The 18,422-nt window shown below is 36.4% G+C and overlaps 1 protein-coding gene across 1 annotated transcript in view; it reads left to right on the top strand.

Annotated features, from left to right (window-relative positions):
- Window positions 1-18,422, top strand: part of PTPRQ (protein tyrosine phosphatase receptor type Q) — a 176,051-nt gene that overhangs the window by 108,832 nt on the left and 48,797 nt on the right. Inside the window, exons 44-46 of the mRNA XM_080393299.1 lie at window positions 6,812-7,144; window positions 13,744-13,865; window positions 17,443-17,629. Of these exons, the coding sequence (XP_080249425.1) occupies window positions 6,812-7,144; window positions 13,744-13,865; window positions 17,443-17,629 (642 nt within the window). The remainder of the gene's footprint in view (window positions 1-6,811; window positions 7,145-13,743; window positions 13,866-17,442; window positions 17,630-18,422) is intronic.

Genomic DNA, 18,422 nt, shown 5'->3' on the forward strand with positions numbered 1-18,422 from the left:
TAGTCATCCAGTTAAGAATAAAAATAAAAAAATTTAAAAGCCACTTGCGGGTTCAAAGCATGAATAATTAAAAGAAAACTGCTGCTGCTTTCAATTTTTTAAATTCAGTTTTTCTTGATTGACTTTTTATTCTTCTCTGGAAATATTAATGATATTGATTAAAATATTAAGACATACAGAGTAATTTTTCCTTCTTTACTGCTAGTACTACTTAATATTATAACTGAACACAGAGGCTTGGAACAGGTTGAGGCCCCTGTTGTACTGCAGTGACAGTCCTTACCATTTGTTTTCTGCTAAATAGAGATTCATTCATAACTTACATTTAAAAGAAATATGGCTAGAAATTTGTCCAAGACACATTTTTTTTTAATTCAATCTGTGCTTGATTGTGCTGGCCAATACTAACTTGTAGCTATACACAGAAGTATGCCTTGTGCATGAAGGAAAGTAATGCCTAAAAGGATTGGTAATGGCTAAGTTTCTTATGTCTTTTGGTGTGGAGGTGGCAAACTAACATCATCTGGTTTTAGTTGTGCACAAAATGTCTGTACTGTCTGCATACGGAACCTTTACAGATTCTGGCTTTGTATCTCCATGATGGAGGTGCCCACTGGAAAATGTGGGCCTTTATTTCACCCAGGCCTGCAAGGAGCACAAAACATAGCAGGGACTTAAAGCCTTCTTCATATCCAAGGAAATGCTCTGTTTCCACCACCAAAAATCTTTTTCTTAAGACACAGCAGCTCATGGCAGCTCTAAGTTGGAGGAATTTACTCATTAACTCATTAAGAGAACTTCAGGTGACCATAATGCACTAGAAGAAATATTTAAGCCTGTACCCTACAGTGGTCCTTAGGGCCCCAAGCATGATGTGCAGTGAAGTGTGTTGGCCTGGTTATCCAGAGTAATCAACCTACTGCAGAGCCACAGCATTGGCAGTGGAAGAGCTTCGGTGTCGCCTATCACTACTATAGATAAGAGCAGTGTGTTTTATGTGTTCAATCAGTGCAGCAAGTTCATGTTTCCAAACTATATTATAGTAAAAGTACCCAAAAATTGCAGTGAATCATGACATAATCTTTGAAACACTTCTTTCCAAGATGACTTAAACTGATTTTTTTCCAGCTTTCAATATTCTTTATGTAACGTGAAATTTTTTTTAGATTTTCTGATTAGATCTTGTAACCAAATGTAAATTAATGGCTTTAATGTTGATGGCAGATCTTCACTAGACAAATGCAGTGATCACTTGATTGCTGCCAATGCAATTGTATTGATGTTATTTTTATAAGCAGGTAGATAAAAATAGAAGAACCACATAGTGTGGGATGAAGGATTTTTTTTTTTTGTAAGGACTAAGTCAACTCTGCATTAATGTATATGAATGGTGGTGACATATACATACAAAGCTGACACTGAAAGCATTTACAGGTCAAATAAATTTTTTTACTGAAAAGTAGACAGTTGTCCAGTTTGTTGGAAAGCTGAGCATTCTTCCAAGACTTGAGAACTGACAGTTTTCACTACTTTTCTAAGTTTATCTTAAAGGTGTGCATTTGTCCCCAGGTTTGTAGGATTTGATGTTTCAGTGCTTAGATCCCAGAGTTAGAGACTAATTTTTCTAATGTACTGAAGACTAAGAAATGTGTTCCAGAGAGGGCTTTTTAAGACATGTTCTCAACTGTGCAATTTCCTTTAAAGCATGTCTGATAGTATCAGTCCCAAGTCATGGGAAAAACGGTCTACAGTTTTGTACATTTTTATGTGAGTAAAATCATTTAGGAGCTATTGGTGATGTCCTTATTCATACTGGGCAGGACTTTATATCATGAGGAGTCCCTCTGAAGTTAGCAGTCTCTCTAAAATTGTATTTAGTATGATCAGAGTTATCAACTTAACCCAGGAAACTTCTTTGGGTAACTAAACTTACAAAAATTAATAGAGGTAATCAATACAGAATATTACTTTTCAGATACCTTCATTTTCTCAAGACTTTTTGTTGTGTGGCCACTGCTATCTGTTCTACTTTCCTCTTATTGATGCTCTTAATACCACCCAACAGACTTCTAGGCTGCCGCTGTTCTTTTAATCCAAACTCCAGCTACAAGCAGCTGTTCTGTAGGCAGACTTTTTTTTATTAACTTTGTTAGGAACTATGCTGTATCATATTACTGTCTTCTGTTCCTGGCCCGTGCAGCTGTAGTCATTGCTTTCCACAGAAGTCTTTGCAGAAAGCTGTAACTTCTCTCTTTTCTCAGTAGACTTTTTTTGTGTGTGTCCTTTGCTGCCCTTAGGTTATCTTTGCACTGTGAATAAGATTTCTTCTACCAAGTATTTCTGTTGGTGTAAACCAGTTCCACTGGCCCAGTTCAATTTGATCTGAGTCTTTGCACAGTCCTGGTGCTGTTTCTACCAGGAATTTCCTTTCATTTAGGTTCTCAAATGAAAACTTAATCTCAGAGCAGTCCATCAGCTTTGCAAAGAGCTGATTAGCATTGCAGCCAGATGAGTGTAGGGAACTGGGGCCAAGATCTGTGAAAGTAACTTCTATTTAGGTGCTTAGCTTCCTGTCAACTTTAGCAGGAGTTCAGGCACATAAATAGGTTTTAGGAGCTTAAAATCCCATGTGGATCTGGCTTCAGGCACTTTTCGTTGGAGTTTGGCCATCATGTGAATAATGGTGGATGAACCTGAAAATACCTCATTCCTCTTCCAGTCCAGAAACTGAATTCACCACCATTTCATGGCCAGTCTCTCCACCAGCTCCCTGGCTGGCTTTCAGAAGCTGAATTGAAAGCTATTAAATGGAAAACAATAGAGTACATTGCACCAAAAATTTCAGACTTTGAAAAACTCCCTACTCCCACAGCTAGCTGAATTATAGCAAATACAATCTAATTCAATAAGGAAAGACTGTCAGATATGTGATGATGAGACTTAAGGAGTCCTGCCCGTGATTCCTGGGAAATTTAAATACAGGATTAGCACTAGAATGCCAGCTAGCTAATCGGGGCTCAGTCCTAGACAATTAGTGTCTTACAATACCACAAACACTGTCTTTTTCATACCTTTTCTCTAAGTGTACCTTTCTGGAAACTAGGAATAAAAATAAAGTTCCTGTTAGGCACGTATCAAAGTGTGTAAAAGCATATATATCAAGTGTTTGTTACAGTTCCAATTTAATCTGAAAAAGTAATTGACAAAGATTCAGGTTTTGGCTTTAATTGTTTTTAGCTTGAACAGTGATCACTTCATCATAGTTGAGTCATGTTTAGAAAATTTAAACAAGCTGCATGATTACTCTAGGAAGCATGGAATGGTTTGTTCAAATCGGTACCATCTGTGGACAGAAAAAGTTGGGGGAATTTTAGTCATTCTTGAAGAATGGAAATCTGATTCTCCATGCTAGAGTAATTGTAATCCTCTTTGTATCTGTAACCCAATAGCATAGTTGTCCTGAAATTGTCTCACTGAACACAATCATGAAGTGCAAGAGAGACTGTGCCACTGGGTGTCACTGCTCCTCACTGTGGCTCTTTGAGAAAAACTGGTTTACTCCGGATTCAGATCACATCTTTTCATTTGTTCTAATGGAAGTTTACATTTAGAGTTGATTTGTCTGTGTGAGCAATCACATCAAATGGGATATATTTTGCACTGACGAACATTTAAGGCTCTGATTCCTTTTAAGGGTCTGTCTAGGCACTGGCAGAGAAAATTTTCCTCTCTTCTGCTGACTGACCCTTTCTTTCATGCGTTAGAAATATTTGATTTATATGGATCTTAGTAAACTGGGAAAATGGTGACATAAAATAGCAATAAAAACGTTTGTCTAATCTGTATGTTGTGATATCTGCAAGTTTATCTTTAAAAATGGCAGCTTTCATGTGGTGTTACTCACCAGGATAATCACAGATATTATCTTCAGCCTTGTGAGGGTAAAGTGCATGGGCTTCTGTAGCCAGTGGGAAAAAGGTCAGATAGGAAGAGAAACACTGTTTTTTCTGCCCTCCATTCTTTCCCTCACTCTCTGGGAGTTTCTCTCTTTCCACCAAATACTTGTTGGAGCTCATGGAGGCTGGCTTTATCGGACTTCTGTTGGTCTGTGTGAGAGCCCACAAAACAGAGCCACAGGTATTTTTCCTAATATAATTTCTAGTTCTGTGAAACTGCCAAGCATCTTTTCCATCTTTATTACAATGCAACATTCTAGCTCTCTGTTCTTTTTGATGGCATCATCCCTGTTGAAACTGGGGGGACAGGGCACTCTCCTTGAGAAAGCCTACTGTGCTGGCTAGAACATGGGCACTGCTCTTTCTGCCGGTGACTAGCCTCTTTAACCTGCCTTGGGTTAGGTGCAGAGACTGCAGTTGTGCCAGCCATGGCTCTACCAGCTGCACATTTGAGCAAGTGAAGGTGTGTATTTCTACCTCCCTCTTGGCACACAGCAAGCAACCAGTTACTATCTACTTTAGTCCAAGCCCCTGTTTCAGTACTTGATCCAGTCTTTCATTTAAACTGGAGTATAGTCCGATAATCAGTTTTCAGCAGATGGAAGTTAGTGATGGTAGACTAAGAGGCATTAGAGCCAGTTATTTCCACCTCCACATTGCATACTTTCACACTTCTATTCCAGACCTGTAAACACTGGCAGTTCCTATCACAGCAAGAGTTCCTGGAGTTGTGTGCCTGGGAAGGTCAGGTCAAAATTCCTTATCAAAAATAAAGAGTAATCCCCTCTGAGTGAGAAGGAAGAGAATTGAATTTTCTTACATTCTTGTAATTATTCCCTGTTCTGATGTCTTTGGAATTGCTGACTCTTAGTTTTTTTAATTCTTGCAATATATAAAATTGGATATTAAAAAACTTTAATTCAAGTTCAGAGTGAGACAGGGTGATAACTTGTACTTCACTCAAATAATTTTATCCATTCTATCCTGCATTTATCATCATCATCATCGAGTGTGTAAAATTCATATTCTTTGCAGTGTCTTAACAGGTATTAATAGCTTATATTACAATGGAGTGGATGATTTTTTTCAGGAAAAATACAGATTTTTTTATAGTAACCATTGAATATTTCTCTGCCATTATTTTCCATTAATTAATGGTCAAACTAAGTCCTTTCTTGTAATTGACACAAGTAGCAAATACAGTTCATAGAGCTATTATGAAAATATTGCAGTGTTTATTTTTTTGAAAGTAGACAAAATGGGTATTACATCCCCAAAGCTATGATCAAACAAGAAAGTTACTGCCTGTTCCATTTGTATTTACTACTTCCTATACATCTCTTCATGCTAATAACAGAGCAAAACAACTTTGATTTTGATAGCATGGAGTTTGATGATGGAAGTTGTCTCTAGCAAAGATTTTTTTTCTGAAAGATTTTGCTCCTGTTCTGCAGTTAGTGTGTAGCATTGTGGGAGCATACGGGGCTATTGCACCCTGTGATGTGTACGCGTGTGTGAGAGCTGAGCAAAGGGCAGGGGAAGCACCCACGGTTCCTGTGCCTGGCCCCTCTCCTGCAGGCTCCACCTGCTTTGGGCTCATCTAAAGGGATTTGAATTTCTCAACCTTTTCAACATCACAGCTTGGTTTGACTCAGAATTTACATTTATTGTTAAATGTATTTAGTGGAGAAGCTTCAGCTTGTTATATTATGATGATTTTCATAAACAAATCATTGCAGATGAAAGCAGAGATCAGATATTCCCACAAGGCTGAAGAAACAAAAAATGGAGGGGTTTCTCTTTCTTCCCCAGTAACGTTGGTCTGGGATCCTTTTATTCTTTATGTAAGCCTTGGGACTTCTTCGGTTTCAGTTTGAGGATGTATCATGTGTATTTCTTTTACCAGCGATACTTTGTCCTCTGAAGATTCTGAAGCACTCTTTAAAGCTAAGTGCACAAAATGATTTCTGAGCTGATTTCTCTGCACATTTTTTGCCACAGGGAGTATTAGTATTATCTTACAGAGTCTTAGAGATAATATTAGCTTACTGTATGACTGTGTGATACAGCACAAAACCATATGTTGCATCTAGACTCCAAGAGCTGGGAGTACACTGTTGGCTTAATATAGAAATGGATCAGTGTGTGTGCATGTATGTACATATGTGCACTGCTTCTGTCTCCATGTACAAGAATATAACCTGTGTAGACCCATGTATACAAATGTATACAAATACATGGAAGCAAACTTTATGGGAAGTTTCTTTTTTTGCTTTGTATTGCCATATTACTTAGCTCTTCCTTTGGCATTCTTTTAATTCGTTGTTTGCTGAACAACTGGTAAAGCACTTATATAAAGATAGACAAACATATTGCATGCAGTGATACTTCCCAATCAGAAAGTGTATCAGGATGCTTATGAAACCTTGAGGTGTTACCTGAGGATTTCATATGTTACCAAGAGAAAAGGGAGACAAATGAGTATTTGTAAGTAAGAGGTGATGAATCCCAGTTAGCAACAGCAGTAAAAGATGCTACGGGTAGGCCAAAAATAACTTTGCTCGATATTCCCTCCCTCAGTTGAGACATAGCCCCAAATGTAGCAACAGCAATGTCACACTCTCAAAGCTGTCCCTGCATGCCACACCTAAAAGTACTTTTCTCTTTTTCAAAGGCTATAGTAAATGTAAACCACCTATATATGTACAGTGTGATCCTTATTAACCACATGAAATTGAATCTTGGTCTTTAGACATGTGTATGAAAATTTTTATTTTCAACACTTGATAGAAGAATTATAGTCGCAATCACTTTTCATTGAAATGAAGATATCTTACAAATGTTTCAATTTTTAGTTCCTAGTGCTCCCAGGGACATTGTTTTCTCCAATGTGCAATCAACAAGTGTGACCTTGAACTGGAGACCACCAAAATCTATCCTTGGCTACTTTCAAAACTACAAGATTACCACACAGCTACAGTCCATCCATTGCAGTGACTGGGAAACTAAGGAATGTATTGAATATGAGATGCATCAATATTTATATGAAAATGTGTTGGACGACCGGATAGAAGAGACAGTATACGGACTGAAAAAATATAGATGGTACAGATTTGCAGTTGCTGCTAGTACAAATGTTGGTTATGGCAGTTACTCACCTTGGATTTCTACGCAAACACTTCCTGGCTGTAAGTAAGGATGTCTGCCATGTGTCATAATGCTGTAACAATGTGTTGTTCACCTAATTAAGCAAGAACACTTGGTAGAAGTTATTTCTTCATAGACCTACAATATTGGTGAAGTTAATAAGGATTAATTGGTGAAGTTAATAAGCAACTCTTCACATCTGAAATATCACAATATAAATCACGTAGTAAGTATGTATACTTGATACTGCTTTAGAATATGATGCCTTTTGTGTGCTTTACTATATTTACTGCTTACCCTACAGCAATTTCATTCCTCAGCCCTATTCCAGTCTAGAATTGGTAAGTCTGAATTTTGGCTATTTTGGCTTTTTATGCCATCTTCAGTACATCTTCACATGTAGGATATGCCAATGAAAAGTAGTCCTTTTTTTAATTCTTTGACTAAAAGTCTATTCACTAACATCATAACACTTCCCTGAAATTCTATTGTATGTTCCTGGCAATAGAATTTAAGCAATAGTTTCAGAGGAAGATTTCTTTCCAATACCCTATCTACCTAAAGACATTACAGATCAGAGTAGCCATGTACAGTAACCAGTACAGGTCTGCCATGACACATATCAGAACTGTCATGCCTCAGCTGAAGATTTCAGTTTCCAAGTAAGAGAAGAATTAATTGTCACAGATAAGTCATCACTACATATTTGAGAGAAGGGGACATGAAACATAAATTATTTAGGCAGTTGTCATGAGGACATATGACCTTCCTTCCCAGTCTGCAGCCAGCCTAGGTCAGAGCACATCTGCGATCCAGCCTCTGGCCCATGTAGAACAACAATGGAGAATTACCATGAGTGGCCTGACTAAATCACAGATCCTTCACTCCTTTCTCCATCCAAAGTAATCATAATAAAGATACCAGTGATTTAAAGAGCTGTGTTCCAGGGACTACGCAATGGTCCACATACTTCCTTTGTTCCAATCCTGTTTTTACAATCATACGACGTGAATTAAGGAGGCTTTTATATAATGTTCCTCATAGTATCTGTGCACTCTCTGTACAGTAATACATCCATCTATCCTTAAATGCCTCACAGTTTTTCCTTTAGGTAAGGAAATATTGTCATCATTTGCAGATGAGAAATTGAAACAGATAATTTCTAAGCCCCAAAGGGCAAAGAGATTTGGACACTGTGATAGTGAACATCACAACAGCCCATTTTTTCACATAAAGCACGAAGCAGTCCTTTGAACTGTATTGTGATCAACCGCAGAGTCGTTTTCATGTGCACTTACTTTCTTTGTCCAGTGGTTCTTATGGGGATGTTATGCTTGTAAATTAATGCAATATTTTAAATGAAAGGGGGGGGGGGGGGGGGCGGGAAATGAATAAAAAAACATAACCCCAGATGGAGCAGAAAATAGCTAACAGAAGCCGTGAAACTCTTGAGACAGCAGCTCGGGGGAGATTTCTTACTATTAGATGGACAGATCTCAGCTGCTGACATATGCAAATATTTCTCTTCAAAAAATTGTTGTTGAGTTTGGGGAGTTTAGAGATTTAAACTGGGCAGAGAGGCAGATATTGAAAACACAGTCAGATAAAGTTAGGATCCTTTTTATGGCTTCCTCTCTGGACAGTGATAATTTGGTCTAAGAGAGAACCAGTCTCCTGTCAGGCCCACTGAGGAGACAGTAGTTAAAAGTATAAAAATCTCATTAGACTGCACAAACCCTTTCCATGCCAACATAGTGTTGTTCCCAGCAGAAGGTCCTCTGTATGCTCTATTAGCTAGTTTAACAAATGGTGATGAAATAGAAGTCAAAAAAGTTCCACCAGTTCTTCCAGCCCAAGTGTCTGGGTGAGGGAGGTGGGCAGCAACAAGTTTTCCGTGAGCTAAATCAGTGACACATCAGGAGATGAGCTGCCTATAAAACACACCACTGCGGAGTCAAGGAAGCATGGGCACTGTTCCAGGTATCGTAGCTTGGTGCTGGTCTTTTTCCTGGAGTAATGGCAATCAGCTGAGGAGGAAAAAGAGAGGAAGGTGACATGTCACAGCTGGGTAGCCAGCTGGCAGTTCCAGCGTGCTTCAGCAGTGCTGGGAGCCTCCCTGAGCAGCGGCTGATCTTTAGCAAGGGCAGGTCTCTAGGTACCTGACCTCATACATTCCAAAGACTAGTCTTTGGAAACAGACTGAAAAAACCTTAGTTCCCCCTTCTCTTTTGCAAAGGGTACTGCCTGTAGCAGGGCAGAGAAATTCAGGGTGCACAAACAGAAGTATTGCTCTGGGCAGCCTTGCGGAGTGTATCCAGAGAACAGGTGTTGATCCCCCTCTCCTTTCCCTCACGGACAGGACCAAGCATCCTCTGGATTAGCCTGCTGGTACACAGCCAATATACATGGTCTGTTAGGGCTTAAGGGTGCTTAGCTGCTATGTAAAATACACTGAGTACTTAGCCCATAAAATCAATGGGAGTTGTGTTTGCAGATTTGAAGGCAGAAGTTAGCCACTCCCTGATTTTCAGTAAATGAGATTGCTTCTGTCGAAGGGAAAGTTACCTTGGTTGTGAAGTAATAGTCAAATGATTTTTCTTCAGAAATAATTGGGTTCTCAGAAATTAGTGTTTATCTCAATCCTAAAGAAAATATTATAGTTATTATACTCATATTGAGGAAGCTACAGCATTTAAGCTGAAAACCATTAGACTCATTTCTCAGAATAAAAAGAGGTGAAAAAAACAACAGCAAAAATTATGTAACAGAAACCCTTAATATTCTTTACAAGTGTTGGGGACATGCCTGTTGTGCTAAAGCAGAAATACCTGATAATTCTGAATATCCAGTAACTAAGGTGAGGATCTTAGCTGCTTATTTCAGTTGTTCAATATGAAGGTAAATTTAAGGCTACAGGAATTCCTTTTAGGATTCTGTAACTCATTTGCAAGCTTAAAACCAAAAATAATGGCTGTATTCCATAGTGAAAGTGAGTATAGCATTACTGCGTGGAAAGTGTTATAGGTTGTTCAGTGCAGTCCAGTTCTCACATCACATGGATAAACTATTCAGCCTTCTGTCTTGCAGATTATCCTCACAGGAATTGTCCTACTGTCTCATAAAGTAGTTTGATGGCACTGTTATTACCTAGCTGATGGATTACCCAAGAGCCAAATCTACTCTGCAAGATGAAATATTTTCAACGTAACGTAGATTTATATAGTTACCAGTACAGAAGATCACAGTGTTGTGTCACAGTAAGGGCAAGGGCAAGAAATGTTTTCCATAGCTAGAGAAACTTTGTTCACTCACCTGCACTTACCCCGAGACATTTTTACGTTGATAAGGAGAACAAGATTGGCCAAACTTTTGCTTTCTAAGAAAAAAAAATAATTTTTCAGGGTGAGTGTTAGGTTGAAAATGAATGGCAGTGAGATCGCTGACCTCATTTTGGATCTCATACAGTTACACAATGCAATGCTTTTTGGTAAACTGCCAAGTTTCCTAATGCCAGGATATACTGAGATACAAAGGAAAATCCCAGATGTTCGAATGTTCCACGAAGGCTAGGACATAGATGCATGGGGCAGAGGGTTATGCATCTCTTTTCAGCACCTTCTTTCCCAATCCCTGCTGATACCCACTTGCTTGGCATAAGTAAATGCTTCTGTGTGGTGAGAAGTAATAAGATTTCATGTCTTGTTGTTATATGCCCTTTCTTCTGGCAGGTTTTGATTGAGAGAACTTGTTTTCCTTTGTTCCTTTCATTCTTTCAGAACTAAACATTGGAAAGTAAATATGGCCTAATACCTGTATTTAAATGTTTATATCTGTAAAAGTAACCTAGGTGATTCTAAAATGAAATAACTGAACCTCAAGCTTAATTTTTGTTAGGAAAAAGAAAAAAAGAACTGGTCTTAACCAAACTGGCAAGCATGAATTTCTGGCAGAAGACTGGAGTGTTCAGTCTTATTTTTGAGGATTATGGTAAATAATGGGCTATCCAGACTTATCTTCAAGCTAACACACTTAACTGCTGCCTTAGCATCAGGACACAGATGGATGAGAAAGATGACCCTGACCTCCAAAGACCCACATTCCTGTGCAAGGATAGAAGCATGATAATCAGGAAATGATGGTTATTAGTTACAGAAAATGCATTATTGTGAAAACCAGGAGAAAAGTGCTTATGAGAGGAAGTGATTGGATTATGGGGGAATGAGAGAATAAGACTGGGTCATTTCTGCTGAGTAAATTGCCGTGATTTATAAGAGAAAGGGTACAGTGATATCATGGCCTCATATTGACTAGATTCATTTCACAAACAAACCTAAATCAGAACGTGGCAGTTACCCAATGAATGAAACACAGTTTTAAAAAGGATGATTTTTTAAGACATAAAACACATTAGACACATTTCCTTTTCTAGTTTTCCTTCTAATTATACAGGTTATTTTGAAAATATCTCTAAATTTCAGTATCATTCAGTTGATGTCTGATATTGTACTTTTCATGATAAAAATAAACCAGGTATTAATGCATAGATGTATTTTAGATATTTATCTTAAATACAGCACACTCAATTAGAGTTTTCTTGCAAAGATCTAAAAACATTTTAAATATAAACTGCATATGGCAAATTATCCATTTAAGTAACCTCAGGCTGGATAATTTGTAGGTTAGATTGTGCTTGAAAATTATTTCACACCATCAATGCCTAATGCATAAGCATAAAGTGGCTTCTGAAAAAAAATATTGGGAGATAAAATGCCCCATTAATATTGCAAAAAAGTAAAGGAAAATTGTCTTAGCAAACTTGGTTGGTTTGGAAACTAAGGCTCAAGAAGCTATATATATATAATTTTATAGTGTTTTTCAGAAATTTCAGCTGGTAATAAAGATACTGCCACTGCCATAGTTACTGAAGGCAGTATTTACACTAAAAGGCACTGTTTGAGCAACAAATCTGACACGCGTTACCTGGAAAATAGGCTTAATTTGTGCTTATGTAGTTTTTAGGGAACTAAACTATAGTTTATAGTCCTGTAGTTTTTAGGGAACATGCTTGCCCTTGTATTTTGCTTTGTGTCTTCTAACTCCCCACCCAACAGCCAGCCTTCTCCGAGCAGTCTCCTCTTTCACTACCCTCCCGTGCTTTCAGAGTTCATTCAGTTACACTCTTCATTCAGTTGTTCCATGCTATTCAGTATTTTTGGGGACTGCTTCCAATAGTTGAATCTGATCCTGCCTACAAAGTCTGCTATATTCCTGCTAATCCCAGCACAGCAATATACGTCCCGTAATCCAACACCCTAAACTTGTCATAGCATCTTATCAACTCAAATCTTCCTGTTGTATTCTGCAACCATGGTGCAAAATTTTCACCTTCACAGTGCAAAATTTTACGATTTCTCCTTATAAATCTTTCACACATAATTTCCATAGCTACATACCTCCTTCCATGCTATTTTTCCTTTTCCTAACCTGTTTTCTACCTAAAAAACTAAGTAGCCTTGTGTACACTACAATTTTCCTCATTAAGCCCTCTTACCTAATGATTAATAGTGAAAAGAATCATATTCATGTATTAATCATGTTTGAGAAAAGAGACTGCATATTCTGATTAGGATATATATATGATACTGTTACCATTTTTTACAATGGACTGTTCACTGATATGTGTTAATCATAGCTGTATTTTTGATGGTAGATTTAAAAAAAGGCACCATGAAGCCAAGTTCTGGAAATCTCTTGTACAAATCTGTTGTTACTTCTATAACAGGCTGTTCACTGATAGGTATCACAGTTTTCTTTTTTTACTGTAGACCCAAAAAAGGCACCATGGAGCCAAGTTCTGGCATTATCTACAAATCTGTTGTCACCTCTATTCCAAATTTTATTTTCCTGAACTTTACCACAGTCATTATAAAAAAGTAATACTGCTTACTGAGAATTGCTGTGTTGTTATTATGATTGAAGTAATTTCTTATTCATGAATAAGAGATAACTAGCTTAATTCATGTATCATCTTGACAAAAGGAAATTTTAGGAAAATCCCATTTCTTAATGTGAACATTCTTACATGAACATGCTTACAATTCCTATAATTTTTGTGTGTGTGTTTTCCGGAGTTTCTCAACATGTTAAGAATAAGTTGAAAGAGAATCTAGAAAATATTTTTTTTTCTGTATAAAATGCTTTGTTCTAGTACAATTTTTTTTCTAGCATGCAGAAGACCTTGTGTTTTTACAGTTTCTTGTTCTTCAATGATTCATGTGACATAAACAAATATATTATGCTTGTCTATTTGTCTAAATAGTTATATATATTTTTCTTGTGTCATGTAAAATATATATAAATTACTTATAATTAAAAAAACCTATAATTTCAGCTTAAGATGAAATTGCAGGGAGCTCATACTCTACAAAAGTATTAATTGCAATGAAAAATGTTTTTCTAAATCATACTCTATATATGAGAAAGAAAAAATGTTGTAATTATTTAAACAGTGTCTAATGGTAGATTTGTGAAAAAGTTTTATTTTCAGGTTGAAAAATAACCTCTGCTGACCACTAAAATCACTGGGTTATTGTTTGTGAACTTCTTTGGCCATGATCCATGTACATATTTTTTTCTACAGCTCCAGATGGTCCTCCAGAAAATGTGACCGTGTTAGCTACATCTCCTCACAGTATTAATATCAGCTGGAGTGAACCTGTCATCATTACTGGACCAACATGCTACCTTATAGACATTACCTCAGTAAGGCAACTGTTTTATTGTTGGTAGTAATAGAGATGTTTGGTGATATAAATACCACAGTAGATGTTCTTACAGAAATTACAGGACAGACACAAACTAGGTTTGAAAAACAATATGGCTGTGTCTATTTCCACATAAACTTCACATAGGAATTAGCTGTACATTTATAAATTTCTTAATGGGAGATAAATTAATTACTTGGTATTAAAAAATGTGTGATAATAATAGGTCTTGGAATGAAAAAAGTATAGCTATAAATGTATACAGGAAAACAGTAGCTGAGCTTTGTGGAGGTGTACCTCTTTCTAACAATAATGATGCTGTTTACCTGTAAAAATAATTACTTTGGGTTTTTTCTTCAAAGGAAGGAAAAGTTCATTGCCATGATTTTACAAACCACAAACCACAGTGCAGAGCCTAGGAAAAAGAGGTGACTTGTATAAGGTTTCACCATATCAGAGGGCAAAGTTTAGTCAAACTTGATTTCCCCCTTCCCACTTGGTGCACTGCCCATCAGATTAGCTGTATTTTGGTAGCACAACAATAACACTTCTTTCTCTTTCACCTTTATAAGCAAAAAAAGGCTGACATAAGAGGAAAGCTCTAGTGGCCTTTCTCTTTTCATCCTCTGCTACCCTTACAATACTCCTTAAAACAACCATTAATAACTCATTTCCTTCCCTGTGGCAAAATATGAAACTTTCTAAGTTTGAGCACATGAGAAGTTTTAAGTAGGATATAGGTTCCCTGTTCTTCCAGAAATTATAAAGACAGGGCTATCAGTGAAAATGGGGAGCAGTTTACCAGACCTTACCCAGGAAAATGCTGTTTGTAGCCTTAAAAATCTGGAATCAGTCTGTTAGATAATAGGAAAAAAAATTAAAGACTACATCAAACTATTTAAAGGCTTTAAATAGAAAGCTTTTTTCAATTTTCTGAGAAGGCAGTAAGACTATTATGTGTATCTTTTCATTGTCTCTGAATCAGTTATAAGAATTAGAGATATGCTAAAATATTAATGCTGAGATTTTTGTGCAATCAAAACTTCTAAGGAGATCAATAAAAAAATGCCAAATATTTTTAAGCTCCTCTGTAAAGTTAAAAGACATAGAAATGTACAGACTTGCTACATTCTCTTCCTCTGACTTAATTGTACAGTATGTAGAGTGCAATCTGTTCAGTTCTGAGCACACTTACCTACCATAGCAGTAATATGACAGGATGAAGGATGTGCAATAACAAGGGGAATACTAACAGGGGAGGAATGATTCCTTGGCCAATTTAATAGGTCAATAGAAACTACATAACAATTTTTATTTCTTCTTTACTAAAGTTAGAGAAGACTTTTTCTTTGTCAAAAGTTCCTGTCCTTTTTGACTAAACAGCATTATAGTGCATCAACCAAAAAAATGATTTTCATGCTTTTGATAAAACTTCCAAATTCAATTTTCAAAGTTTGATTTTTTGTGCGTGTAATATTTAATCAATATTTATGTAAACAATTTCTCCTCTGTCTGGTAATTCCTAAATTATAAAGAGGATATCATCTGGTTCTACACTATGAAAATTTTATAAATACCTTATAAATATGTTACTGTAAAAATCATAAAGTAAAATGAACTATGGAATGCTTGATGTGAGCCTGACAGCATTCAGAAGGAACTTAAAAATCTGTTTTAAACGTTCGGTTTGAAGGGCTTTGGTTTTGTTTTTACAAAATGGAAATTTTTTTCCAGATATTTTTCGGATATCTAGCTTTATGTTTGGGGATTCCTTGTAATCAGATGTTGTTTGTCTAATCATCAATAACTACAGGTGTCAGTTCTGTAGCTAATCATCTTAGTAGACAAATCTATTCCTTCTTAAAGGCCAATAAAGTTGTCACAACCTTTTTCAGTGGAAATTTCAGTATTTATTTTATTGTCCCAGTGGGAAAATTTTTATGAAGACTCCAAATTCCACAAAATTTTTGTATGTACAACTTTACTCATTTTAATTCTAAACTGAGTATCTTTAAGGATTTATAAAATTAGTCTCACAGAACAGAATAATTTCAGATTTCTGCTCTGTGATGTCTTTATTCCTAAAAGGTAGTAATTAGTATTCATTAGTGAATTAGGGTTCTGTTTAAATTGCTAGGATGTTCCTTGCAGTTACATATTGACATACATAATGATGTAGTGGTGTGATTCTATTTTAGCTCTTTATAAATATTTATATGCCAGATGTTTCGTAGTCAGATGGGAAAAAGTGTTTCAGCTCTTGATGGCCATCCCAGAAAATGAATGTCTGTTTAGTCCATCAGAAAGTTTAGTTCAGGTTAATTCTCAGTGGGGATGTATGCATAACTGTCAAATAAAAGTTATGCTTGAACTATTCTAATATTTTAGCAGCTGTATTTAATACAGATTTCATCCAGTGGGAAAACTACTGTACAGCTACCTAATCCTCTTTTCAAATTACACACTGAAGAAACAGTAATGAAAACATCATTAACTGAAGTAGTGGGTATAGACATAAAAAGAATTTTGTAAATTATACTTGATCAAACACTAGAAAAGCTCCCATTTTTTTCTTTTTTTTAAGCTAACATTAAAAGTGATTAATTGGCTATAAAGCCCAACACTGTCGATTTTGCTACAGAACTAGAGATTATTTGAGATGTATGGATGATAGGGATCCCAAGACGTAATCCAGTCCATATCCTGCTCTAACACAGAAACAAGTGTACCTAAAGTCTTCCTCACAAATCCTTCATTATCCTGTTCTTAAAAATGTCCAGAGCTGAAAATTGCTCAGTAACCCTCAATAGATTGTTCTAGGTTTTAGATATTTAGATATATCATTGCAGTTTTTGCAGTTTTTAATTCTAATCTTTTTTTTAGTGCAAATATAATTTCTATTTGTGTTTTCATGAACACTATAAACAATGGAATATCTTAAATTTAATAACATCATTTTTTATATTTTGAAGTTGTTACTGTCTTCCACCATCCTCCCTTTTCTAGATTTAACTCAAATTATTTCTCCTTTCCAGCTTTTCTAGTGAGAGGATGCTCCTTCCCCACTGTCTTACAAGTATTGCTTCTATTAATATATCCCAAGATGAATACCACTTTCTGCAGTCATAACATTATATATTGCTGCCCAATTTTCATTTTGTTTTTTGTATTCCAAACAATTTTCTGCTATTCCGAACAATCTTCTGCTATATAGCTGCATATCTTCTGGATCTTTGCCTACTTTGATTCCCATTTCAGGTTGCTACAGCTCCCCTGGACCAGTGTCTACCAATTGATTCATGTTTGCTTGGTGGAAGACAGCACCAAGCAAACAGCCCATTTCCTTAATCCCATACTATGTGAAGTGGTGAAGAGGCAACACATGGGTGAGATGGGAGTGCACTCACCTGTGCAGCTTTCTGGTCTTGATTGCTGGAGAATTTTTGTGAACACTTTTATGTAAATGGTTAGAAAAGTGGAAAGATAAAAGTTAAATAAGGTGTTCAAATAATAATGTCCTGCTTTCAGCTCTTTCAAGTCTTGTAATAATTTTTTTAAAAAATATTATTTTACAGGTAGATAATGACAATTATAAAGCTCAATTTCTGAAGACAAATGAAGAGGGTAAAGTCTTAGAAATTTCTGATTTAAAAGCATTTACAAGGTATTCGGTAGTAATCATTGCCTTTACGGGGGATGTTAATGCTGCACTCCTTGAAGGCCAGGCTAGTTCTCCAGTAATTGTCTCCACTTTTGAAGCAGGTTTGTATTTTTCTCTATATACATCCAACTTTGCAGTTTTTCTTTCATCTGACAAATAAATGAGAGTTTTGAACACATGGTGCACTTTTAATGAAAATTTTTACTCACAGTGGTTTTTTTAATATTTAAAAAGGTGGCAGTCAATGAAAAAAGTGCTGGTGATAATAAGTGCTAAGACTTACCTTTAGGGTAAGACACTTTTTTTTTTTTTTTTTGAGGACACAATCTGTGTATTCTCTGTGGAAGGAGGTTGCTAGTGAAGGCCCACAGGGATCTGTGCTCCAGTCAGCTCTTCCACAGATTCAAAACACTCTGGAGGAATGGGGTAGATATTAAGGTGACAAAAGTTGCTGATGCTATTAAGTTACTCAGAGAAATAAAACTGAGAGGTGAGAGTGAGGAACTGTGTAAGGACCTCATGATTCTGAGAGGCTACATTACAGAAGAGTAGATAGCATTTACTTAGGAAAATATAAACAGATGTACATGGGGAAGACATAATTCTAGCTTTACATACATAGCTCCTGGTTATGTTCTGTCTGCTATCTTTGCTGGGTTTGAATTGTTCACTAAGGATATATATAAACAAACAAACAAAGCAATAAAAATATTTTCTGAAAAGATACTGAAGTTTCATTTCAGACTAATTATCAACTGTGTATAAACTACAGTTGCCTTATATCTAGTGAGATTAGCTGCAGATCAACTTTTTTAGCTATATACGAAGGTTGATTTCAGATTTAGACATACTACACAGTGATTGTATTTATCATTTATCTTTTGTTTAATGTCC

Source organism: Falco punctatus (genome assembly GCF_963210335.1).
Source record: "Falco punctatus genome assembly, chromosome: 6".
Lineage (NCBI taxonomy): Eukaryota > Metazoa > Chordata > Aves > Falconiformes > Falconidae > Falco > Falco punctatus.